This window comes from Pelophylax lessonae (assembly GCF_965119305.1).
Source record: "Pelophylax lessonae genome assembly, chromosome: 1".
NCBI classification, from domain to species: Eukaryota; Metazoa; Chordata; class Amphibia; order Anura; family Ranidae; genus Pelophylax; species Pelophylax lessonae.
The window spans coordinates 123,594,202-123,621,697 of NC_138768.1; the positions used below are offsets into that span (position 1 = coordinate 123,594,202).

The 27,496-nt window shown below is 46.2% G+C and overlaps 1 protein-coding gene across 3 annotated transcripts in view; it reads left to right on the forward strand.

Annotated features, from left to right (window-relative positions):
* The first annotated feature begins 9,534 nt into the window (after positions 1 to 9,534).
* Positions 9,535 to 27,496, forward strand: part of HOMER1 (homer scaffold protein 1) — a 206,228-nt gene continuing 188,266 nt past the window's right edge. Inside the window, exons 1-3 of one of the 3 annotated variants that reach the window (XM_082243796.1) lie at positions 9,535 to 9,686; positions 11,011 to 11,197; positions 15,725 to 16,286. In XM_082243796.1, coding sequence (XP_082099922.1) covers positions 16,282 to 16,286 — 5 coding nt within the window. In that variant the 5' untranslated portion in view covers positions 9,535 to 9,686; positions 11,011 to 11,197; positions 15,725 to 16,281. The remainder of the gene's footprint in view (positions 9,687 to 11,010; positions 11,198 to 15,724; positions 16,287 to 27,496) is intronic. The other 2 variants (XM_082243794.1, XM_082243795.1) reach the window with 2 other exon arrangements.

The following is a 27,496-nucleotide window of genomic DNA, read 5'->3' on the forward strand; positions in this document are numbered from 1 at the left end:
ATTGGGGGCATGCTGTGGCCACTGTGCATTGATTGGGGGCATGCTGTGGCCACTGTGTATTGATTGCGGGCATGCTGTGGGCACTGTGCATTGATTGGGGGCATGCTGTGGGCACTGTGCATTGATTGGGGGCATGCTGTGGCCACTGTGCATTGATTGGGGGCATGCTGTGGGCACTGTGCATTGATTGGGGGCATGCTGTGGGCACTGTGCATTGATTGGGGGCATGTTGTGTGCACTGTGCTTTGATTGGGGGCATGCTGTGGGCACTGTGCATTGATTGGGGGCATGCTGTGGGCACTGTGCATTGATTGGGGGCATGCTGTGTGCACTGTGCTTTGATTGGGGGCATGCTGTGGGCACTGTGCATTGATTGGGGGCATGCTGTGGGCACTGTGCATTGATTGGGAGCACGCTGTGGGCACTCTGCATTGACGTCGCCCCCCCCCCTCCCCTCAGTGGGCCACAGAAAAATTATCAAACGTTGACCGGTCTGCGGCGATAAAAATGTTGGGGAGCACTGCACTAGTGGATGAGGTTCTAAGAGGGGGAATCATTTCTAAAGATACGTGGGAATTTAGTTGGGTAAGATAACCCAGTATACCAACCTTTTATGCACTCCCTAAGGTGCATAAGGATGTTGCCAATCCACCAGTGAGGCCGTCATCTGGGGGAATGGCAGCATCTCTGAAGGCATCAGGCAGGTCATCGATGCATATTTGAGACCACGCGTAATGCGTCTGGCCTCCTATATAAAAGATACCATTCACCTGTTACAGATACTTGAAAATTTAGAAATTCCAGAATCAACGATATTATTGACAGTCAATGTTGAATCGCTTTATAACAGCATTCCATGTGATAAAGGGATTGCTGCTATAAGACAAGTTCTTTGACAAAGAGGAACAAAGAAGTGGTGGTTAAATTAATTTATTTTGCAAATGTTGGATTATATCTTACAACATAATGTTTTTCTTTTCAAGGGCTCCCACTACCTCCAGGTACAGGGCGTAGCTATGGGCACATGCTGTGCTCTGTCTTACGCAAATCTGTACCTGGGGGAGTGGGAGAAAAGAGATACATAGACGACATAATTAAAAAAACTAGTGCGCTCAAAATTTAAATAAAGCATGAACCAAATACTAATGGCTAAATAAATGAAATTGGGAGGTCATAATGAACCTATTAAAAAAGTCCATACCAACAGACAGATATATAGTGCAAAAATTAACTTCACAGGTGCAAACACAATAACGTGCAAAAGTTCACATATGTGTAATATCCAAGTGATGTGAAGTATGAATGAAGTCTTCAAAATGGAGTCCCATAAGCAAGTCCTTCCCTCAGGGTGACTACGGAATTCAATATTGCATGCAACACCACATGACCTTAAAAAGAAAATGGGTGGCTCCTTACCAAACCACAAGTGTCGAATAGCATGTTAAATCCTACCCTCAAAGGGTTAAATGGCTTTAGCTGATGTAGAAGAAAATTCAATACTGCATGCAACCCCGCGTGACCTGATAAAAGTAATGGGTGCGTGCGCCCCCAGGAGCGCTTCCGCTATACAGGTACGGCAATTCGTGGGAACCTGCCACAGTTATGCAACTGGCAACTGGTTATTGCCACAACCCCCCAGATTTAACCACTTGCCGACCAGCTGCCATACTTATAGTGCGGCAGGTTGGCTCTGTCCCACGAAACTACGTACCTGTACATCGTTTCGTAAGAAAGCTAGTGGGAGCGTGCGCGTGCTGATTGGTTACAGGGGAACTCAATTAGCAGGTCCAACGTACGTGTCCCCCTTGTACCCATGATCGCTGCCCGTGGAGAAAGCGGTCTGCCTAAGTAAACCGCTGTTCTGTCAGTGATGAACAGAGGGACCCTGTGTTCCTCCTATTTAGGAACACAGGTCTCTGTGTTCATCCAGCAAGGAGGATTTTTTGTGCGAGTTCCCACAATTTAGTGCAACGTGTGGCTTTATATGCTGATCTGCATGCTCATGTCCAATGGTATTCGGTAAATGTTTTACCCAGGTCCCTCTCCCACTGGAGCATTGTGTCATGTTTGACGAAGAGCAATTTCTCTTGTAGTGTATTGTAAAGTAAGGTTATACCCTTTTTTTGGAGGGTTAGGTGAGCGGTAGTACATTACGACCTGAGATGGAAGTAAGCAAGACAAGGTAGGGCGTTTTTTCAGGCAGTGTAAGATGCGCATGTGAAGGTAGAAGTCTGAGTTGGCAAGGTGAAATTCTTGCTGGAGTTGGAGAAAGGATTTAGGGTTGTTCAGGGTGTATAGATCTTCTAGTGAGGTTATGCCTTTGCGTGACCAGTGGGATAGGGATACATCTGGAATTTAGTATTCCGGGGTTGTCAACGGTGTAAAGAATCTGGTGTGAGTTTTGTGGGAGTTAGAGAGTTGCAATAATTTCTTCCAGGCTTTGGCGGAGGCCTGCATGGGCAGAGGAATGTTGGAGGGGATTGGGTTGCCGAGAGAGAGGCTCATCAGCCACGGGAGGGGTGAGTTGGTAGGAGTAAAGGATCCCTCTATCTCACGCCATAGAGTGTGTTGGCAAGGGGTGATCCATTCCTTGAGCTGGGTCAAGATGGAAGCTAGATAGTAGTCAAGGAAATCTACCTGACCCATTCCTCCAGATGATCTATGTTTAATGAGTTTGGAGTGAGAACACTGCGGCCTTTTGCCAAGCCATAAAAACTTAGAAAGCATGGATTGTGATGTGCGGAAGTAAGAAAGTGGGGTCGGAATGGGGGGAGTTCTAAAAAGGTATTAGGATTTGTGGGAGATGTAGCATCTTAAATGCCGCTAACTTCCCTGCCCAGGAAAATTCAAATTTAGCCAGCTTAATTAGATCTTCTTGGAGTTTGCACCACAGGGTTTTTTACGTTTTGCTATATAAATTAAAAAAGACTCAAAATTTTGAAAATTTTTTTCTTGGTTTCTGTTTTAAAATTTTGCAAATAAATAATCGTTCTTGATAGATTTCAGGCACAATGTATTCTGCTACATTTCTTTGGTGAAAATAAACCAAATCAGTGTATATTATTTAGTCTGTAGGAAAGTTGGAGAGTCCACAAACTATGGTATACTGTATATATCTATATATATAGAGATATATACAGTATAAATATATATACATATATATATATATATATATATATATATATATACAGTATATATGTATAGATGTATATCAATATATATATATATATAAATATATATATATATATATGAAAATTGATCAATCTTGATGTACGGAGGCCAAAAATGTCAGGACAGTACAGATGACCCCTTTTTGGAATGTAGACAGTCCAAGGTATTTAGTATATTTTTGTCATAAGTTTAAAAAAAAAAACATGCTGTCAAACTGTTTACATACTGTCACATAGTGCAGTGCAGCATCGTCATATAACTGGTGTGGCGCTGATCAGGGACACTGACTGGTGATAGTATGAGAAAAAAAAAAATTCAATTCATTTGATTTTTTTTAATATATTTTTCTTTTTTTGCTATTTTTGACACTTTGACCAGAGCAAAACAATGTTATAATAGTAACAGTGTACTGCTCTGGGGAAGTGATCATAATTTTTGTATTTTTTACACATTATGTTTGCTTATAGCAATTAATTTCATTGCTATAAGCAAGCATTTTACTGAATGAAATTGATTGAGATTGTTTTGTTGTGATTATCCACAGCTGATCACATGGCACAGATGGGCTGTGATTGGCTCAGTCTGTACCATGTGATCACTGTGATCAATCACGGCTAGCAACACAATTGTACACAATGAATGGCTTGAAAGGAAGCCATCCATTGTTTAATACTGTCATGTGACCTGCTGTAATTGGTTACAGTGGTCACATGGTAGCAGCAGCAGGCTGGCACAGTGATCAGCCATTGGCTGTGTCCGGAGGCTGTTTCCTGACTACCTATTACACTTTTGACGGCCCTGGAGCTCCAGGAAAATGAAAAAACCCACAAAATGACCCCATTTTGGAAAGTAAACACCCCAATGTATTTTCTGTGAGTCATAATGAGTCTTTCAAACATGTAATTTATTTGCCACAAGCTTTTGGGAAATGTGAAAAAAAAATTTTTTACACAAAGTAGTCAGTTTCTAAGATATTTATAACACACAGATGTTAACCACTTAAGCCCCGGAAGATTTTACCCCCTTCCTGACCAGGGGGTATTTTGCGATTCGGCACTGCGTGATTTTAACGGACAATTGCGTGCGACGCCATACCTAAACGAATTTGACGTCCTTTTTTTCCCACAAACAGAGCTTTCTTTTGGTGGTATTTGATCACCTGTGCGATTTTTTGATCATGCACTATAAACAAAAAAAGAGCGTCAATTTTGCAAAAATAACAATATTTTTCACATTTTTTTATATGAAATTCCCCCCCAAAAAAATGTAAAAATCTAAATTTTTTAACATTTTCGGCCAATTTGTATTATGCTACATATGTTCGGTAAAAAAAATTGCAAAAAGCGTATTTTGATTGGTTTGCGCAAAAGTTATCGCGTTTACTAACAAAGGGAAAGATTTTTGTCATTTTTGTTGTTTTTTTTTTTAACGCGTTATGGCGGCGATCTGCGTTTTTTTGCGGTACTGCGACATTGCGGCGGACAGATCGGACTCTTGACTGACATTTTTGACACTTTTGGGGTTACCAGTGACATTACTGCAGTAATCAGTGCTATATATATGCACTGTTACTGCAAACATACACTGGTAGTGAAGGGGTTAACTTTATTTGAGAGGGAGGGGCTGTGTGTGTCCCTAGGGGCGTGATTCTAACTGTGATTGGCTGTGGCTTGAGCTGTAGGAACAATGATCAACGGTCCTACATAGTAGAACCATATGATCAGTGTTTCTACACAGGGGAGAATGACAGGCGGCTTGTTTACACTAGCCGCCTGACTTTCTCCCTCTGCACCGACGATCGCAGAGTGACCGGCGGACATCGGGTCCGCCGGTCACACGCGCGGGGGGGGGTCCGTGACTGCGCGGGAGCGCGCCTCCGGCGGCGCGCGCTTGCTTCCCAGAGCCTCACAGGCTAGTGACGTTTATATACGTCACTTTGTCTGTGAGGGACTGACCGCCGCAGTATATCTACTTGCGGCGGTCGGCAAGTGGTTAATGGTCCACTGAGACAGATGTTGAAAGTCCAATAGGGGCATTGACAGATGTTGATGTTGCAATGGGACACTATTGCAGATGTTGATGGGACACTGTGACAGATGTTTTTGTGCACTGGTACACTATGACAGATGTTGATGTCCACTAGGGACACTGACAGATGTAGACGGCCCACTAGGGACACCGTAAAATGTTGACAGTCCACTAGGGGCACTGACAGATGTTGATGTTGCCATGGGAAAATATTGCAGATGTTGATGTGCACTGGTACACTGTGACAAATGTCAATGGGACACTGGTACACTGTGACAGATGTTGATGGGACAATGGTATGGATGTTGATGTGCACATGGAGAGGGACAGATGATTCTTGGTGCATTTGTGTGGGATGGCTGCACAGGCTGCAGCGATCCCGCTCTCCCCCTCCCCACTGACCTGTCACAGGGGAAGTTGAAACAGAGGCACATGCCTCTGTTTACATTGTGTGATGGCTGTGATTGGATACAGCCATAACATTATACGGAGGGCCATTTAGAGCGTCCTTGTCCCAATCTGTGATGCGCTGTGTCCGAGGGACACAGGGCCCTGTGTCTGAGAGGATGTATGGGTACGTCCACGCAGAATAACGCTTGTCCCATCTGGACAAGTAGGAAGCGGTTAATGGAGGCACAGAGAGCAATAAAACCTGACAGGTGTTCTAATACTTCTTCATTCTATCAAAAAAAAATATAAGGTTTACCTTTAGTTAAATTTTAAATAAAGTTAAATGGCAAGACAGCCAAAGATGCTTTTAAAAAGTATATATGCTTGTTGATTGTATTAATATGATATCTGTAAGGACAATTTAGAAGAGTTAGTGCTCATTTACCATCAATACATTTGTGTTTACCAGTTTCAGGAAAGGGCAGCGCAAAACTTCAATTCCTTTCCTACATTCTATGATGTTACATTAGACCAAGGTTTTTCTATTATTGAGGTTGAGTTTACAACTCATCCCTGATGACTTTATCTCTTTGTTACTAGACAGTTCTAAACAAGTTACACAATATGTGGAGGGCTTTATGGTTCAATGGGAATGCAGTACCGACACCTCCAGCACTGAATGTATGTAATGGCAAAGGGTGCTTAAGAGTCTATTAATGCTGGCTGCTCTGGGATCTATTGTTCCTTGAGTGGATCTATTTTTACATGGGGGTCTATTATTGTTGCTTGGGGTGGGCGCGCAGAGCGGCGATCGGTGGTGCAGTGTGTCACTCTGACTCACCGCATCTCCAATCCCAGTAAAGAGCCTATGATGTAGGCTCTTTACCATGTGACAAGCTGTGTCCAATCACAGCTGGTCACATAGTAAATAGGAAGTGTCGTTGATCGGCTTTCCTTAGTTCGCCCCTGACAGGCGCGAGTAAAGGAGAGCCAATCGGTTGCTCTCCTTAAAGGTGGGGGGGGGGGGCTGTGCTGGTAATCAGAGCATTGATTACCAGTGCAGACCCATGGAGGATGCCACTTGAGCCACCAGGGATTACCCACCCATGGCCACCAGGGATGCCCACCCATGGCCACCTGGGATGCCCACCCATGCCACCATGGATACCAATCAGTGCTCAGGGAGTCTGCCAGTGCCCTCCTCATCAGTGCTGCCTATCATTGCCATCTATCAGTGCCGCCCACCAGTGCCCATCATTGCCATCTATCAGTGCCACCCACCTATGCCCATCAGTGCCGCCTATCAGTGCCCACCAATGCTGCATATCAGTTTTACCTATCAGTGCCACATATGAGTGCCCATCAGTGCTGCATATCAGTGCCGCCTATCAGTGCTGCATATTAGTGCCCCATCAGTGCCACCCCATCAGTGCCTCCTCATCAGTGCCTGTCAGTGCAGCCTCATCAGTGCAGGAAAAAACGTATTTATTTACAAAATTTTATAACTTAAACAAAAAAAATTTTTTTTTTTTTTTTTTTACTTTTCGGTCTTTTTTTTGTTTAGCAAAAAAAAAAAAAAAAACCTTGCGGTAATCAAATACCACCAAAAGAAAGCTCTATTTGTGGGGGAAAAAATGACATAAATTTGGTTTAGGTACAGTGTTGCATGACCACGCAATTGTCATTCAAATTTCAACAGCGCTAAAAGCTGAAAATTGGCCTGGGCAGGAAAGTGCCCTGTATTGAAGTGGTTAAAGAAGCTGCCACCAGCTTCTATAAATTGGCAGTCATCATTCCCATTAGGATCTGTGTTCAACATTTACAAACTGGAGCTGAAGGCTGCTTTAAAAACGTAAAGCGTAAATTACTAAAGCTCCACAAATGCTTTATAAAAGCTTGTTGTTCACACTCTTCTTATACAAGCTGAAGACCGTGTGAAACAGACCTTACTATGCCAGGAATACTTTGGTTTAAAGACCAACCCTTGGTTTTGGCATGGAAATATATTGCTTTCCCCAGTAAAGTCAATGTGAATTGTGTGTTGCTGTCCGTGGTGCTGAAGAGTCTTCTGATTGTTGTAGATTCTTCACAGCATATTGCCTAAGTATGAATTAATAGAAGTATTCTAGTCCCCTAAACCTAGTCCTGACTCTGTTTTATTCTGCATGGTGTGCAATGACTCTCTTGGTTTTAGGCAACTTGCGAGCACATGTTCTAAAGTGGCTCTCTTACTTTTAGGCCATCATTCCCCAGTATGTTCAACCATAGCTCTCTAGATTTAGCCAGTGTGCCTCAGAAAGGTCTGCCATGGCTCTCTCAGTTTTAGGTCAACATGCCCCAGTATGGTCAACCATAGCGCTCTAGGTTTTAGCCAATGTGCCCCAGCAAGGTCTGCCATGGCTCTCTCAGTATGTAACGTGCCTCAGTATGACCAGCTATGTCTTCCTTGGTTTTAGCCAAAGTGCCTTAGCAAGGTCTGCCAAGGCTCTCTCAGATTTGGCAATTTTCCCCATCTGGTCCTGTAATGGCTCTCTCAGTATGTAACGTGCCTCAGTATGACCAGCTATGTCTTCCTTGGTTTTAGCCAAAGTGCCTTAGCAAGGTCTGCCACGGCTCTCTCAGATTTGGCAATTTTCCCCATCTGGTCCTGTAATGGCTCTCTCAGTTTTAGGCCAACATGACCCAGCAGGGTCACCATGGCTCTCCCAGTTTCAGCCAAAGTGCACTAGCATAGTCTGCCAGGGCTCTCTCAGTTTTGGATAATGTGTCCCTGCACCAAAATGGTCTGCTATGTCTCTCAGTCATGGCTCTCTTAGTTTTTAGCCAACATGCCCAGCATGGTCAGCCATGGCTCTCTTGGTCTTAAGCCAACCTGCCCCAGCACGGTTAGCCATTGCTCTCAATTTTAGCCAACATTGCCCAACATGATCTGCCATGGCTTTCTCAGTTTAAAGCCAACATGCCCCAGCATGGTCAGCTATGGCTCTCTCAGTTTTAAACTAATGTACCCCAGTATGGTCAGCCATGGCTCTCTTGATTTTACCCAGTATGCCATAGCATGGTTAGCCATGGCTCTCTTGGTTTTAGCCAACATGCCCCAGCATGATCAGCCATAGCTCTCTCATATTTTAGCCAATGTGCCCCAGAATGATCAAACATGGCTCTCATGGTTTTAGCCAACATACCCCAGCATGGCCAGCCATGGATCTCTTGGATTTACCCAGTGTGCCCCAGCATGGTTAGCCATGGCTTTCTGTTAGCCAACATTCTACAGCATGGTCATCCATGGCTCTCCCAGTTTTTAGCCAAAATGCCCCAGCATGGTCAGCCATGGCTCTCTTGGTTTTAGCAAACATGCCCCAGTATGGTTAGCCATGACTTTCTTAGATTTAAGCCAACATGACCCAGCATGGTCGGGTCGGCCATGGCTCTCTTGGTTTTACCCAGTGTGTCCAACCATGGTTAGCTTTAGTTCTCTGTTTTAGCCAGCATGCCCCATGGTCAGCCATGGCTCTCTTGGTTTTAGCCAAGGTGCCCCAGCATAATCAGCCTCCATGACTGGAAGGCTATTTCAGGACTTGAGACAAGTCTTGCGTGCCTATGTAGGGGAAGGTATGTAGGTGGCTGGAATTAGGTGTGTGGAATTGGTGCCTGGCCCCCATGATGATGGAATGACATGTTTGGGTGGGAAGGAGATAGATTACACAATATTGGTGTCTCTCCTCTCCCTGGCTGTTATTTCTATCAGGTTCACATCATCATGTCTCCCCACACAGCTATTTTTGGTCAGAAAAACAGCGTTATCCCAGGATCCTCCGTCGCCCCCTCCTTCACCCCTCTCTGTGCTCTGCCTCTCCCAGCTCCCTCTCTCCCCATATTTAGAAAGCGCTTCCGGCGGCGCCGGCCACTTTGACGTCATCCCCCACACGGGAGTGACGTCAATGCGGAGGGGAGAACGGGATGACGTTGCTTATTTAAATGTCTCCAGAGCAGAGGGATGGAGAGAAGGTCTGAACGGGCTGAGGCAGGACTCCGGCGGTGGCCAGGCCCGCACCTCCGCCGCTGAGACCGGTCAGCAAGGATCCCCCAGGAGAGCGGTCAGTACGGGGGGGGAGGGGGCTGTCCGGGGCATGCACAACCTGCAATACACGGCATGCACTACCAGCACACACACTGCAATACACGGCATGCACAACGAGCACACACACTGCAATACACGGCATGCACAACGAGCACACACACTGCAATACACGGCATGCACAACGAGCACACACACACTGCAATACACGGCATGCACAACGAGCACAACCTGCAATACACGTCATGCACAACGAGCACACACACTGCAATGCACTACCAGCACACACACACTGCAATACACGGCATGCACAACGAGCACACACACTGCAATACACGGCATGCACTACCAGCACACACACTGCAATACACGGCATGCACAACCTGCAATACACGGCATGCACAACCTGCAATACACGGCATGCACAACCTGCAATACACGGCATGCACAACGAGCACACACACTGCAATACACGGCATGCACAACGAGCACACACTGCAATACACGGCATGCACAACCTGCAATGCACGGCATGCACAACGAGCACACACACTGCACAGGCAATACACTGTATGCAGAGTGAGCACACAGTGCACCCACAGTACAGGTATGCACACACTGCCAACTAGTGATATTATATAATGAGATATATACAGTACAGCCATCCCTTGGAGATGCATTGCAGCTATATATGCACACACCGGGTATATATTACATTAGCAGTGATGTGTCCATAGACAATCCATAGCAATCACATTCCTTACTGCAGTCAGTGGGAAATGATTGGCTACATGCACATCATTTATCCTTTGCTGCTTTATTGAATAAAGTACAAAACACACACTATATATATATATATATATTGTGTATATTGCACCCATTGAATGGTTGTTGTGGGTGGGGGGTGAGATTGGAATGTGCCTTGGCTATAGCCCCCTCCATTGCATCCTCCTCCTCCTGTACTGCCCCAGGATTGCTGGCTGTGTTGTACCTTTGCTGTGACAGATGGAGGAGTGTGTGTATTGTATATACTGGAGATGAGGTGAGTGTCCTCCTCCCCTCCATGGACCCCTGCCTTGTATTGGGATGACATGTCTGTGGATGGAGGGTATTGGGGTGGGGGGGGGGGGTGTATAGTCCTGCAGATGCGATGGTCCATAGAACACCCGGTATGTATGGTGATGGTGACAGAGCCCGGTTGGCTGGGTGCAGATGGCTGTCCTGTGCCATGGCAGAATGGCTGTGAGTGTGGGCCTGCAGCGGAGGGCGGCGCTGTCCTTGTGATGTGGGGTTATGCTGTGTGCCCGCCCCCCGTTATCCTGCCGTCACTGTGTGTGTTTCAGAGACATTCTCGGTGCCGCCAGCTGAAGGATGGCCGCTTGCTGTGTCCTGTTCATGGCCGGGAACGAGCTGCTGCCTCCGCTGCCAGAGACGATGGCCTCCCCCGCCTCCTGCTCCCCCCGCCGCCGCCGCTGCTGTCCGAGGTGCTGAAGGCGCCGCCTGTGTCCCCGGCGAGAGCCGCTCTGGATGGTGAGAGCCGTGTACTGCCTTTGTGTTTCCGCCACCCCTGCAATGTCACCAGGGATGTCAGTCTTGTGACCCCTGTCCTCCCTCCCTCCATGTGTCACCCCACTTCCCAAACTTCACATCCCACTGGCCACTGATAGACATGCCCCATATATCTGATATGCCATCCTCGGCGCCCCATATATCTGATATGCCATCCTCGGCGCCCCATATATCTGATATGCCATCCTCGGCGCCCCATATATCTGATATGCCATCCTCGGCGCCCCATATATCTGATATGCCATCCTCGGCGCCCCATATATCTGATATGCCATCCTCGGCGCCCCATATATCTGATATGCCATCCTCGGCGCCCCATATATCTGATATGCCATCCTCGGCGCCCCATATATCTGATATGCCATCCTCTGCGCCCCATATATCTGATATGCCATCCTCTGCGCCCCATATATCTGATATGCCATCCTCTGCGCCCCATATATCTGATATGCCATCCTCTGCGCCCCATATATCTGATATGCCATCCTCTGCGCCCCATATATCTGATATGCCATCCTCTGCGCCCCATATATCTGATATCCCATCCTCGGCGCCCTATATATCTGATATCCCATCCTCTGCACTCTATATATCTGATATCCCATCCTTTGCGCCCCATATATCTGATATTCCATCCTCTCGCCCCATATATCTGATATTCCATCCTCTGCACCCTATAGATCTGATATCCCATCCTCTGTGCCCCATATCTGGATCTGATGTCCCATCCTCTGCGCCCCATATCTGGATCTGATGTCCCATCCTCTGCGCCCCATATCTGGATCTGATGTCCCATCCTCTGCGCCCCATATCTGGATCTGATGTCCCATCCTCTGCGCCCCATATCTGGATCTGATGTCCCATCCTCTGCTCCCCATATCTGGATCTGTTGTCCCATCCAGCCTCTGCGCCAAGTATCTGCAGTGCTGCTTATCTGCTATGGAAAATACAACCCTTCTACATCCATTCCTCATTAGAGCCTGAGGACAATTATATCCATGTACCCCCATCCCTTAATATCCCAAAACTTATACCCCATAAAAACACGTTTAAATGTTTTATTCACTGAAACTGAGGAACTTTCTGACCCTTAGTGTTCTGTCCATGTACCCCAGATGTCCAAAATACACACTTACCCCATATGAGTAATGTGATCCCCGTCTACAATCTTTAATAATACTAAAGCCTAAGAACCTTTCTGATACTTGGTAGCTTGTCCATGTTCCCAGATCCCAATATAGCCAAAATCTTAAACAAACTTTTATCCCCGTATGGGTAATATAACCCCGTAGCCTGTCCATATACCACATTCCCAATTTTTATTTTTTATTAATATTACAGGCACTTTATATCATGCCAACAATTTACGCAGTGCTTTACATTGTACATCCATATCAGTTCCTGATCGTAAGGAACTTCCAATCTAAGGTCCCTATTTAACTTTCATACCTACTAGGACCAGTATAGACAAGAGCCAATTAATCTGCTGGCATGTCTGAATACCCAGATGAAACCCACCAAGGTATCCAAAATCTTGTCACGAAATGCATTCATCCCCATATGGCCAATACAAGCCTTATAATTCCATCAATTACAAAGCCTAAGAACATTTCTGACACTTAGAAGCTTGTCCATGTACCCCAATCCCAAGATAGCCAAAATCTTATCGAGAAATGCGTGTTTACCCCATGTAGGAAAAACAACCCCTTTTTAATTATTATTTCAAAGCCTGAGAAACTTTCTAACATTTGAAGCCACTGGCATGTCCATGTACCCTGATCCTCAAATTGTATTCTTTATTATGACAAGTGCTTTTGTTTTTTATTGCTGACAATTTATGCAGTGCTTTACATATAATGTGCAATCACATCTTGCCCTACTGTCAAGGAGCTAAAGTCTCTATATAACATACTTGGGCAGGTAGACAGGAGAAAAAAACATAAGGTGTTGCAAAAAAGATCCATTGAAACATTTATTGGATACAAACACATTTAAATTGGTGTTTTTGTATCCAATAAATGTTTCAATCTGCTACAATATCAGAATGTTTTCCTGCTACTTTCTTTATGAGCACAAGTCCCCCTGCTTATCTATAAATTCAGCAGCATCTGAACCTGATTTATTGCTAGTCATTAATTAGATATCTAGATATATCTCTAAGATTGTCTAATGCATATGTACATGCATTATTGGCCATTAATGTTTTATTATTCCAGTGAATTTTATTTATATTTCTGAGCGCCGCCTGGGCAGTTTCTTTTCTTGCTTTACCATTGTAGACAGGAGCCAATTAACCTGCCAGCTTGTCATCTGTCATTGCTGTTTAAAACCCACTAGGACAGTGGTCCTCAACCCTGGCCTACAGGGCCCACTAACAGGCCAGATTTGCAAGATAACTGAAATACATCCCAGGTGATATCATTTGCTGCTCAGTGATTGCAGTACTCTAGTCTGCATCTCCCCAAGGTAATACTTAAAATCTGGCCTGTTAGTGGGACCGGAGTTGAGGACCACTGCACTAGGATATCCAAAATAAGGCCTGAAATATTCTGAAAATTGCAGCCAGTGAGCTGTCCATGTATCTCAATCCCAAGATATCCAGAATCTTATCAAGAAATAAACATTTACCCCCTTGTAGCTACTGCAACCCCTTTAAATCCTTCAAACACTCCAAAGCTTAAAGTCACTTTCTTCTACTTGCATCCACTGGCATTGTCCATGTACCCTTATTCCCAGAAAATTCTATTACTTATTATTTTTACCGGTAGTTATATAGCACTGGCAATTTGTGCAGTGCTTTACATACTGCACATTTATATCAGTCCCTGATTTCAAGGAGCTTACAATCTAAAACCCCTATGTAACATACATCCACATACTATGGCTGACATAGACAGGAGCTATTTAAAGGAGAAGTACAGGCAAATCTCTTTTGGCTGTGGTCCACAGGCGTGAAGATCGTTCTGCACTCCTGTAAACCGTTTTTAGTAGACAGCGGGCTGAAGCCACAGAGCTGGTCCAGGCTTGGGAAAGGAAGGGGAAACATGAGGGAAGCCCAGGCAGTAGGGGGAATCGGCATTGCATGTAGTCATTAGGGTGCGCACACCTGACATGCCTATGGTACAAACCTTTGAAATCCTTTAATCATTCCAAAAAATTAGAAACTTTCTGACTTTTGACCCAGTGGCTTGTCCATGTGCCATGGTCCCAAAATATCTAGAAACACACTTTTACCTCCATATGGGTAATGCAAACCTTTTTAAATCCTTTAATTGTTCTGAAGCCTGAGGAACGAATTACTAACAAAGCCAAAGCCTGAGGAACTTTCAGACATTTGCATCCACAGGCTTGTCCATGTACCCCAATGCCTAGATAATCCAAAATCTTATCAGGAAACTCTCTTACCCCTATAGTACAATCATTTTACATCTTTAATCATTCCAAGGTCTCAGAAACTTTTTGACCCTGGCACCCGGTGGCTTGTCTATGTACCCTGACCTCAGAATACCCAGAATCTTATCAAGAAATGTCCACTTCTCATCACGTTTGCGGTTTTCTGTTCTGTAGGGTGTCCTCATAGCCGCCCTCATGCAGGGAATATGTCCCCTATAAACCCATTATCAATCCCTTCTTATTGAAAATATTGATATCTTCATTAATGAATGTTCCCTGCTTTCAGATTATAGGATACCCTTCATATATCTGTTTCTTTGGCAATTCACAAAACATACAGGGTTATTTATAAAGCCTAGTGGCTTTTATTTACAAACATTCACTGGCTGAGAATAAGACCCCATTCACACTGGGGCGACCTATCAGGCGACCTGGTCACCTGACAGGTCGCCGTAGGTCGCCTCCCATACAGAAGCTATGGACCCATTCTAATAGGAGTGACACAAGTCGCTCCGACTTAGAAAAAGGGTCCGGAGCTTCTTTGGGGCGACCCGGAGCGACCTGCATAGACTTCAATGTTATGAAGTCCGTGGCGGCCGCTCCGAGGTCGCGGTGCGAGCAGCGCGCTGCGACCTCTGTGGTCGCCTGGGGAAGTCGGATCGCCCCAGTGTGAACGGAGGCTAAGACCCCATTCACACTAGCGCGACTTGTCAGGAGACTTGGTGACCGGTTGTGTTTACTAATCTAGACTCCTCAAATTCTTTGACTATTGCTTTCTCGTATAAGGTTTAATTTTACCAAATTCAACATATATGCATTATCTTTATAGCTTTAAAAATGTAATGTATAGTTTTAAATTCCTAAAAACAAATGCATTGTAGCATTCTGCTAACAGTAAACCCACAGCTGCCAGTTTTATAGTACAAAATAGAATTGAAGAACTCCAGTGTTTCATGTTTTCTATCTTTGGTTCCAATTTCTGAAAAGCAGAGCTGTGGCAGGCATGCAGATTTCTGGAAGGGAGGTGGAAAGACCTGTACTTTTCTATTGTCCAAATTGCTGTGCTTCCTGATACTTCTTAATTGTGTTCTGTAGAGTTGGATCCATCCTGCAGAGAGGTCCCAAGAGGGAGCAGAGGCTTTGTTCTAGACCTGGAAGAAGACTTGGGAGGTCTGCAGTTATTGGTCACACTGGTGCATACTGTATATATGTCTGTGTGTGTGGGAAGAGGAGCGTGGGAAGCGGATCGTTCTCAAGAAGGATATGATTGGAATCACCATTGGGCTGGCTTTCTAATTTTGCCTCAAACTACAAGACACTGGCAGAAGCAGGCACATGAATGCACACTCATTTTGTTGGATATACTTTTTTCATATACAAGCATTATTTTTTACTACTTTAAGTTATAAAAATAAACTTATTCGTCCTATCACTTTTTTTCCTCCTCTTGTTTTGGATTTATCCTTGGATTTAAAAGCCAGACACTTCATTTATCAATGTTATCTGTGTCAGTTAAGCGACACAAGGTTGAAGAGGCAGAGAGCATTTGAAACACAATTCTGATTAATGATACATGGAGCAGTGCTAATGTTGCAAGAAGCAGCTTGAAGTATTGTTTAGGTCACTCCAGTGCAAAACCATATCTGGGCAAAATGGGGTAAGTGCTTTTTTTATCTCTCTATTTGTTTTATGGCATTTTTGTATGACTTTCATACTGTATGATTTTTGCAGTCTAATATAAAACACAGGATATAAATAAGTGAAATTTGCTTATTTAAAATTCCCTTTTATATGTTGTGATTTGGCTATTTTAGATAAAGAGCATATTGGATTTTTATTTCCTTTGAGGGCTTTTAAAGCTAAACTCCAGTCAGATATACACAACTTAAGGCATGTCAGTATGCATAGTATACCCAAAAAAGGAAAGCTAGGGTCACAGCATACACTTTCATTTTATAACCCCAGCAATGTAATAGCAATAACTATTTGACAATCCAATATTGGCTTACTTGAAAAACCATCTGTCATCTTGGTTATTCTGCCTGTCTGCTGGTCATCTTTCCACAACTTCCTTGATTCCCTGCATTCTTCACAACTTCTCTTCTGCTGTTTCCGTTCAGTTTCTATGGACTACATATCCCATGGTACCTTGCTGCCTGTAAGCAGTGATTCCTGTACTGTCTCCTCCTCTCAGCCCTTCTGTAGTTCAGAAGACAGGCTCTGTTAAATGTGGGACACAGCAGTGCCTACTTACAGGGTATTGTGTGTTTGTGTTTATTGTAAGTACCTGAATTAGATGTATCAGCCCCATAAATGGCACTGCTGCAACTAGGAGAGGAAAGCCATACAAGTAGTCAATCAGTTGTGCTGCAGTGCTCATGCACTAACAAGGGGCATGCTGAGAGTGACAGAGCAAGCAATACATTAGTGTGCTGCTTCTCCTTTCACTGTCCATTCACATGCTGGAGATGAAGACTTATAAATGTGTTACTAAAACATGAACTCCAGGAATTGGGCAAATCACCCCCCCCCCCCCCAAGTGCAAGGGTTAACTGCTCGTTCAGTGCAGGAACAAGGAGTAATAATTACCTGACTTCCTTAATCTGTGTGACCATTCCCTCATTGCGTTCTCTTATAAGCATCCCCTCTCCTTGTTGGACTCCTTCCTCCTCCACATACAATGCGGGGTTTATAGCCCTGCACTGTACGTGATGGTGCCAAGGAAGTGCCCCCACAGCCTCGAGCCTTGGAGACAGGAGGACAGTGCTAGGGGGGCACTGCAAGGGTATATTTTGCCTTATTCCCAGAGTTCAGTTTAAGTGCAGCAGAGAAAGCTCAGGTCACCTTCCAGGCAGGATTGTGCTGTGTGGCAGAGCTGTGTAAATTCCAAGACTGGATAAAAGGAAATGCAAATCTTTGGTAAAAAACATTGGCATATATGTATATCAACAGTGTATTTAGCAATTGGCTTCAAACATGAACCAGTTGTTGCATATGAATTCATGGATAACATTTCTAGAGTTTCAGTGAATGTACAATATTTAAAATCAAAATGTTATAATAAAGAAATAATCCTATATATAGTAATTTCAGGGAAAAAATACTCCATTCATTTTAAGTCTAATTTAGCCTAAGATGGCACCTGCTTTACAACTCTGTGCTATCATGCTGCTCATTCAAATGCAGCCATGGATATATTCATGTGTGTGTGTGTGTGTGTGTGTATATGGGCTGCACCGAAATGAAAATTCTGGACCGAAAATGCAGGATGCCCTTGGCTGAAAACCGAAAATGACTTTTTCCCCAAAATTTTAAAATAGGTAGAACAGGGGCATACACCAAAAACAGGCAGCAACGTACACCTGTCGCTGCCACCCTGTCACAGTATATGTACTGTGACGGGTTGGCAAGAGGTTAATTTAATTACCAATGGTATTTGTATTATGCAGCATGATGGGGTTAATATATTTGAAAAAAAATGCTTCAGGGAGTTACCGTGAGGCGAATGCAAGAATATATAACCCGGCTAAAAAAGGTGGGAGACGCCCATCCACCCAATAGTCAATGGGTCACTGCACTCACGACACGGAAAGCCCCGAGAAACAATAGAGGGGAGGGGCAATACATGGGACTTTAATGGTGTCATGCAAAAAATTGTAAAGACAGTTTAATAGGGGCGTGGCTGAACCGTACATGTGAGGAGACGTGCATTGCCTCGGCTCTGTCATCCTGATAGCCATTATCCTGTTTAGTGGACCCGCATACCCGCAAAAATTGCCAGGCTGCTTCGGGCTCGTGTCTGCATCGTTCCGGCGGCTGTTCCGGGCGTCTATCCATCCCGCTCCGACATGACCAGGAGGAAGGAAGACGGCGCATCTGCTGCCAGGCAGGCCCAAAATGGCGGCCCCCCGCTCCCTCAGCGCGCGGCCCGCGAAAAGGAACTCACCGCCATCTCTAAGCTGGGGAAGTTCGCCCGGGATCCTGCAAGGCATAAACCGCTGTCCTCACCTCCGGTCTCCTCGGCTGCTGCTCGGGTGCATGCTCCCTCTCCTGCGGCTGTGTTGTCCCCTCACCATGATGGCCCGGCTGAGATCTTGCAGGAGGCAGTGGTGACTGCTCCGCCCGAGACCCCTCTACGCCTGGATCCGTCGGAGGATGCTGCCCAGGCTGTCCCTACCATTCAGGACGTCTTAACTGCGGTGCACTCCTACGGTGCCTCTCTGACTGAGCTATCCACAGAGGTTAGGAGTATGAAAGAGGGTCTTCTGCATATTAGGCATGATATGCAGAAGATGAGGGAGCGGACCACTGCGTTGGAGGGCCGGGTGAGTGCTGTAGAGGACGATTTACCCCCCTTGATACAAGATGTCCGCATTAACTCATCGGGGGTTTCTGAGGCGATTAATCGTCTGGAGGACATGGAGAATCGGCTGCGTCGCAGCAATTCGAGGTTGGTGGGCATCCCTGAGAAGGCTGAGGGGAAGGCACCTGTGGAATTCATTGAACAGTGGCTCCTTACTACTTTTGGGAAAGACAACCTCTCCCCATTTTTTTCTGTGGAGCGAGCACATAGGGTGCCTTTCCGGGCCCCGCCACAGGGGGGCCCTGACCGACCGTTCCTCCTGAAGCTCTTGCACTACAAGGATCGTGACATTATACTGAAGCTTGCCAGGCAGCAGCCTCGTTTGGAAATACAGGGTGCCAGGGTTTCTATCTATCCTGACTTCTCAGCGGCTCTCCAGAAACAGAGGGCCAGATTTAATGACATCAAGAAACGCCTGCGTGCCATCCCCTTGGTATACTCTATGATGTACCCGGCTAAGCTTCGTGTGGTCGCCAATGGAACCGTCCACTTCTTCGAGACTCCGGCATCGGCGGCCCACTGGTTGGATCGACAGGAGCGACACCTGGGGGCGCCCGCGGAGTGATCTGCTCTTCAAGCAAGTAAGAGTCCATAATGTTCGTTTGGGTCCATCACTCCACTGCTAGGAGCCTGCCGCTATGCTTTGTTTGTTGCACCATGGCTCCGTTGTTCTCACACGTTCTGGGACCCGTGGATACGCTATTGCGGGTCTCTGAGATTGTCCGAGTTCGGGCCCTCTTTCTACACCCCCATGCCCCTCTGGGGCCAGAAAACTGTTCCCTGCGGGGATTGGATGGCCGTGGCCTGGTTGGCTGCCAGCCATCCTCTGTTTTTTGTTCTGTGTTGTTTTTTTTTGTTTTTTTCTCAACTTTTTTTTGGTGAATTCCTACTTGCCGCCCTCTCCACTGGTACAGTATCTCCTGAGTGGGTTGCTGTCTTCCCTGTTACACTGCTGCTTTTGCTGCTGTTACTGCACAGACCCCCCACTGGGGCTCTGGAATACATACCTTTTGGCGGCTTGTCCTGCCCCCCTACCTGGTTGACAATTCCACATGGCTGCCACTGAAGGATCACTCCTCTCATGGAATGTGCGGGGACTTGGTGACTCTCGTAAACGCACAGCAGTGATGTCCCTGTTGTCGCTCCATGGACCTGCCTTGGTTTGTCTACAGGAAACCCACCTCACCACGGACTCGGTCGGGTGCCTCCGCTCACGGAGGTTCCCGGTACAATTCCATTCTTTCCACAGTCAATACTCCCGGGGGGTTTCTATTTTAGTCGCTGCTACTGCTAAGTTTGAATCCCTGGACTCCCTGATAGACTCACAGGGTAGATTTATTTTTCTAGTTGGAATGTGGGATGTCTTTAAATGTATGGTTGCGAATGTGTATGTTCCCCCTCCGTTTTCTTTTGAGGTGCTAGAGTGCCTGTCTCGGTTCATTGGTAAACATCCCCAGGTCCCGATTCTAGTGGTGGGTGACTTTAACAATGTCCTTGACCCGTCACTGGATCTACATAAAAAGTTCTGCCCCGGCGGATCCAGGATGCCCACTCCCTTTGCGAGGTTCATGGGTGAGCTGGGTCTTGTGGATCTCTGGCGCTGTAAACATCCCCTTGATGCCGGATTTTCCTGCCACTCCCTGTCTCATTCTACATTGTCCCGCATTGATTTGGCCTTTGGCTCTGACTTGTTACAGTCCCTAGTGCCTGAGGCTGAATACCTGGCTAGGGGTCTCTCTGATCACTCCCCGCTAAAAGTATGCCTTAAATTCCCTGGCACTAAGCTGCCGATGCACTGGAAGTTAAACCCCTTCTGGCTCCAACTGTTTCCGGACCTGGCCTCCTTCGCGGAGCAATTAACGAATTTTTTTACTGACAACAGGCACTCTGCAGCTCCGGGTATAGTGTGGGATGCTATGAAGGCCTTTTTACGGGGACTGTGTATTAAGGAGGTATCGGCCATCAAGTCTAGGAGTAGACGTTGGGCGCAGGATGCTAGCGATGCCGTGCTCCGCGCTGAACGTGAATTCCTGCACTCCCCCACGCCCGACTCGGAGGCCAAATGGTTGGACGCGCAGCGTCTATTCCGCTCTGTTCAACATCAGCAGGCGGACCATAAACGTTTCTTTACTTCTCAGGCCCACTTTGAGGAGGGGGAGAAAACAGGTCACATGCTCGCGCTCATTTCTAGGGCCCAAAACCCCCCGTCTATTATACATCCACTGGCTCTCCCCTCGGGTAGGGTGGTATCTGACACAGCTGATATTTTGCAGGGGTTCAGGGTTTTTTATAAGGATCTGTACTCCTCCAAGGTCTCCTATGACCCGGAGGATCTCAGTCAGTTTTTACAGGGGCTTCACTTGCCGCAGGTTTCCGCAAGGGACAGGGATGTACTGGACTCCCCCATAAAATTGGAGGAGCTCCAGGAAGCTATGGCTTCATTTCCCAACTCCAGGGCGCCGGGTAAGGATGGCATCCCCATTGAGCTGTATAAGACCTTTGGTGGAGTCCTACTTCCTGAGCTCCTTACTGCTCTCCTGGCTGCCTTTGAGGTGGGGGAGCTCCCACGGTCCATGTACGATGCGGTAGTGGTGGTCATATTGAAGCCGGGGAGGGATCCGACTCGACCTGAATCTTATCGACCGATTTCCCTGCTGCCCACCGATCTGAAACTGCTGACCAAGGTCCTGGCTAACAGGTTGTCTAAAGTAATTGCCAAATTGGTGCATGGGGATCAATCTGGGTTCATACCGGGTCGCTCCACGGCTGCCAATATACGTAGACTATATCTGAATATGCAATTGCCCTCAGATAATTGTGGACATAGAGTGATACTGTCACTGGATGCTGCTAAGGCATTTGATAGCGTGGAGTGGCAGTATCTGTGGGCGGCCCTTGAGAGCTTTGGTTTTGGCCCTTCCTTCATTCGCTGGATTAAGATTCTATATGGGGCACCCACGGCCTGTTTGCGGATTAACGGCTCTATTTCCCGGTCGTTCCCGCTTCACAGGGGCACTAGGCAGGGGTGCCCGCTGTCGCCCCTGCTCTTTGCCTTAGCTGTGGAACCCTTGGCAGCAGCTGTCAGGGCCGACCCGACTATAGTAGGTTTTCGGAGGGGTGAGGGGGAGGACAAAATTGCTTTATACGCGGATGACGCGTTATTATTTTTAGGGGACACCTCGGGCTCCCTGGTCGCCTTGATGCACTTGATTCACCGATTCGGATCCTTCTCTGGCTTTCAGGTCAATTGGGACAAGTCTGTTTTGCTCCCGTTGGACCCCCTTGGGGTTGCACTACCCCCTGTGGCGTCCCAGGTCTTGGTGGTGGACCAGTTCCGCTACTTGGGGGTGGTTGTCCATCCTGATCTGGGGCGCTATATTAAACTTAATATTCTACCTCTGCTGCACAGGTTCAGAGATAAATTGTCCAGCTGGATTAAGTTGCCCCTATCTGTGGTTGGCAGATGCAACCTGATCAAAATGATCTGGAACCCGCAGTTGTTATATGTGCTACACAACTCCCCAGTATGGATCCCTATTCACATTTTTAAGAAATTTAACACGGTGTACCGTGCTCTTATTTGGAGGAAGTTGTCTCCCAGAATTCGTCTAGAGACGTTGCAGGAGTCCAAGGAAAGTGGTGGGCTGGCGGTACCGAACCCCTACTACTACTTTCTGTCGTCCCAACTGCAGCACTTCACGGGCTGGCTGCAGGATGAAGACTCTGACCCTGTCAGGCGTGTCCTGGTGACGCACCTGGCGGGGGCCTCTCTGGTTGAATCACTGGAAGCGGGCTCCTTGGGGCTTTTTCCGAGCTGTCCTACCCTCAAATTACTTGATAAGGTCTGGCAAAGGGCTAGGAACCACTTTGGTTACTGTGGTTTCTCGAGATACTCTCGGATTCTAAATAATGTCCACTATCCCGAACTGGATAAGCTCCGGAACTCCTTGACCTGGGGTGCCTACGGGGTGAATTATATTTCACAGTTGTATCAAGGGGGCGAATTGAGAGATTTCCAATCCCTACGTGCTGAGTTCGGGTTGCCCAATTCCCTTTTCTTTCAGTATTTGCAGTTACGCCACGCCATCAGCTCTCAGTCGCGGATTTCCCCATGGGGTCTCTGTCGTCCGATTATACTTACTGATCTGGTGACCACTAGCATTAAGAAGGGGCAGATCTCATCCCTGTATTCGGCTTTTATGGAGCATATTTCCAAGGCCATGTCTTTCAAGTGTAGGGACACCTGGGCTGCGGATTTAGGTCCCATCTCCTCGGAAGAATGGACGGGTATACTAGAGAATGTCCCTAGGGTGTCCCTGTCCTCTTCACAAAGGCTTACACAACTGTTTATTCTTCACCGGACGTACAGGACCCCTCAACGACTGTACAGCTGGCAGAGAAGGGATTCGCCCCTCTGCACTAGGTGCCAGGCTCATACGGGCACTCTGCTGCACATGCTGTGGCGGTGCCCAAAATTGCACCGGTACTGGCATGCGGTTGTGAGAACCATTAATTCGTTTTGGAAACTGAAGTTACCGGTGGAGCCGAAGCTATGCATTCTGGGTTGGCTGGATGAGGAGCTCTATCAACCTGAGGTACATGCTGCGGTGCTCAGGCTTCTCTTCCTGGCCAGGAAGTTGATAGCGCGGCGGTGGATTTCTGCCGTGGCGCCGTCATATACTGACTGGGTCGAGGAAGTGAAAGTGCTCCTACAAAGGGAACATCTCACATACAAGCACAGGGGGAACGCACTGAAATTCGAGCGCATATGGGGACCGTGGCTGGATGTGCCTGGTATGGCCCCCACTCACTTGGTCGCCAACAGGCTTCTGGGTGGCGTTACCTCCTCCACATGATGCTGCAGACTATGGGCTTCATAGCCGGGAACGGTTGACGGGAGACACTGTTTAATGATTACTAGGTGGTACCTATCTGTGAGTATGGGAAGAACAATACCGCTTGACTTCACTGGTTATATTAGCGGAATTCACCTACTATATCCGGTTTTACTTGAGATGACGTCACCACATTGGTATGTGTTAAGGGCCATGACTGCTTAGGATCACACGGTTGCTCCATGCTTCGTATTTACTCCCCTATGTATTGATGGTTGTGCCTTCCTCTGCTACTGATTTCAATGTTCGTCATATATAGGTGATGCTTTATCTCAATGTGTTGACCAGCTTTTGTTTTCTTTTGTTTTTTTGTCTGGTCTTGTTTTGTTCTGTATGTGCAAAAAAGTTTTCAATAAAAATTATCTGATTAAAAAAAAAAAAAGACAGTTTAATAAAATTTGAAAAGGATTTTATTACATCAAGACAAACATATCTTTAAAAATACAAAGAACAGGATAGGTACACCCATTCAGAGGACATAGGATATAATATAAAATTATTCTGACAAGAAGGACATGGGAAGATACACATTTATCAAGGAACCAGAACCTCTGGTAAGTTGGTACAAGGGGTCCAAGTCCGTCTGGAATACTTTACATGTTTCGCGGTTAATATATTGCCACTGCTGGTCACTGATGCATTAGTGACCGACCAGTGGCAGTTATTTAACCCCTTTGTGCTGCATTAGTGCAACCAGTATCAGTGTTAACACCAAGGATGCAATCTCCTTACACTCACTCTGCTGAGTGCTCCTCTGGTGTCCTTCCAGTTTCAAAAGATGCCCCTCTGGCCGGCGGCCCGCCTCCCTGTGATGTCACTATTACTACGATCTGTCAGCGGAGATACCCGCATGACAGGGAAGTGAAGCGCTCGCATAGTTATAGCTATTAGCGGCCGCTCTCCCGCCCGGTGTGTCAGTTCATTCATGCACATAGTCGTAGTAGGGACATCATTGAGAGGCAGGCGGCCGGCCAGAGGCGAGACTTTTCAAACCTGCACTGCGCCTTCCTCACGGCGGGCATTAATTTCGGCATTTTTAACCCATTTTCGGCTGAAATGGGATAGGCCCATTTTTGGCCGAAAATTTCGGTGGCCGAAATTTCGGTGCATCCCTAGTGTGTGTGTGTGTGTGTGTGTGTGTGTGTGTGTGTGTGTGTGTGTGTGTCTAAACCGCTTGCAACAAAAGTGAGTACACCCCTAAGTGGAAATGTCCAAATTGGGCCCAAAGTGTCAATATTTTGTGTGGCTACCATTATTTTCCAGCACTGCCTTAACCCTCTTGGGCACGGAGCTCACCAGAGCTTCACAGGTTGCACTCTTCCACTCCTCCATGACGACATCACGGAGCTGTGGGATATTGGAGACCTTGCTCTCCTCCATCTTCCATTTAAGGATGCTCTATAGGGTTTAGGTCTGGAGACATGCTTGGCCAGTCCATCACCTTTACCCTCAGCTTCTTTAGCAAGGGAGTGGTTGTCTTGGAGGTGTGTTTGGGGTCGTTATGTTGGAATACTGCCCTGCGGCCCAGTCTCTGAAGGGAGGGGGGATCATGCTCTGCTTCAGTATGTCAATGTACATGTTGGCATTCATGGTTCCCTCAATGAACTGTAGCTCCTCAGTGCCGGCAGCACTCATGCAGCCCCAGACCATGACACTCCCACCACCATGCTTGACTGTAGGCAAGACACTTCTTTGTACTCCTCACCTGCTTGACACCATCTGAACCAAATAAGGTAATCTTGGTTTTAGACCACAGGACATGGTTCCATGTTTTTTTCACATCCTCAGAGTTCTTTGTCATGAGGTGCCATGTTGAACTTCCAGTGACCAGTATGAGAGAGTGAGAGCGATAACACCAAATTTACCACACCTGCTCCCCATTCACACCTGAGACCTTGTAATGCTAACGGGTCACATTCACACCGGGGAGGAAAAATGGCTAATTGGGTCCAGTTTGGACATTTTTACTTGGGGATGTACTCTTTTTTTTTTTTTTTTTTTTTTGTTGCCAGCGGTTTAGAGCCGGTCCACACTAGCGCGACTTGTCCATTGACCGCTACAGGACCCGTTCTAATAGGAGCGACACAAGTCGCTCCAACTTAGAAAAAGGTCCTGTACTACTTCAGGGCGACTTGCATTGACTTCCATTATGTGAAGTCCATGCAAGTCGCTCCGAAGTCGTGGTGCATGGGAATGCACAAGTCGCCCCCTAAGTCATCGCCCCAGTTTGAACTGACTCTTAAGACGTAAATGGCTGTGTGTTGAGTTATTTTGAGGGGACAGCAAATTTACACTGTTAGATAAGCTGTACACTCACTACTTTACATTGTAGCAAAGTGTCATTTTGTCAGTGACACATAAAAAGATATAATATATTTACAAAAATGTGAGGGGTGTACTCGCCTTTGTGAGATACTGTGTATGTGTGTGTGTATATAATATTGTGTGTGTATGTGTATTTGTATAATATTTTTTTTTTTTTTCCCCCAGACATTAATTTTGTTCATTGCTTGACAGATGTTTTCAATTTATAGCATTTACAGATGCAAACCTAACTAATTTTCCATAAACATAAATAGCCTGTATGAAAGGCACTTTGGTTTACTTAATGGTAGCAAACTGATGTAATGCTTTATATTGATTGCCCTTGACTGTTACATAAAATGTTTAGAAAGGCCTGAGACAGTTGGTGGTTAAAATAAGCTGCCTTGCCTTTAACCACTGAACATTAATACATTTTCTAATTTTAACACATGACACTGGGACGTTTTAAGTGATTAACCAGGCTCTGTGGCTTATTTATAAAATGGGGCAAATGCAAAACAGGTCTTTTACCTGCAGCAACCAATGTGTGGATATATATATATATATATATATATATATATATATATATATATATATATATATATATATATATATAAAAACCTTTTCTGCAGTCAGACTTGACTTTTCTAAACCTGCCAAGTGAATGAAAGTATTGTTGCAACAATGACAACAGCACTCTACTGAAATTTCTATGTCACTGTTTTGTAATTGAATTTTAATTTAAGTCTTTTTGGTGCGCAAAACCTAAACACCAACATGAACCAAAAAGTAGATGTGAACAACCAAATAAAGGTGCATTAGGGCATGTTATGGTCCCTTCCCGAAGAGTCTCCTTGCCTGAGGTCCCTGGGGTGCAAAGCTCTTGACAGGGGCAAGACAGTCAGGTTCTCCTAGCCAAAAGGCCTGGCAGACCCCTCTCCTTATGATCGGCTGAAGCTGACCACTGAGTGCTAGGTTGGCAGGGCTGGCCCAAGACATTGTGCTGCCTTGGTCCAAGAATTAAATGCTGCCCCCCTCCCCCAAAAAAATCATGCCCAACAAAAGGCCCCCACATCCAATATTTTATATAAATATAACCTTTAGAAAATATTATGTATACTGTTATCTTCTTCCATAACTCACCGCCGGACTGGTCTACCAAACACCCATGGTCTGTCCTCAGTCCTCCTGCCACTCCTGTGTCTGCTATGCCCACCGCCCCAGAAGATCCAGCCTGCCCTGTGTGAGAGTGCACTGATGTCATTGTGCACACCACGGTCACGTGAGGGACGTTCCCCGGAGGAG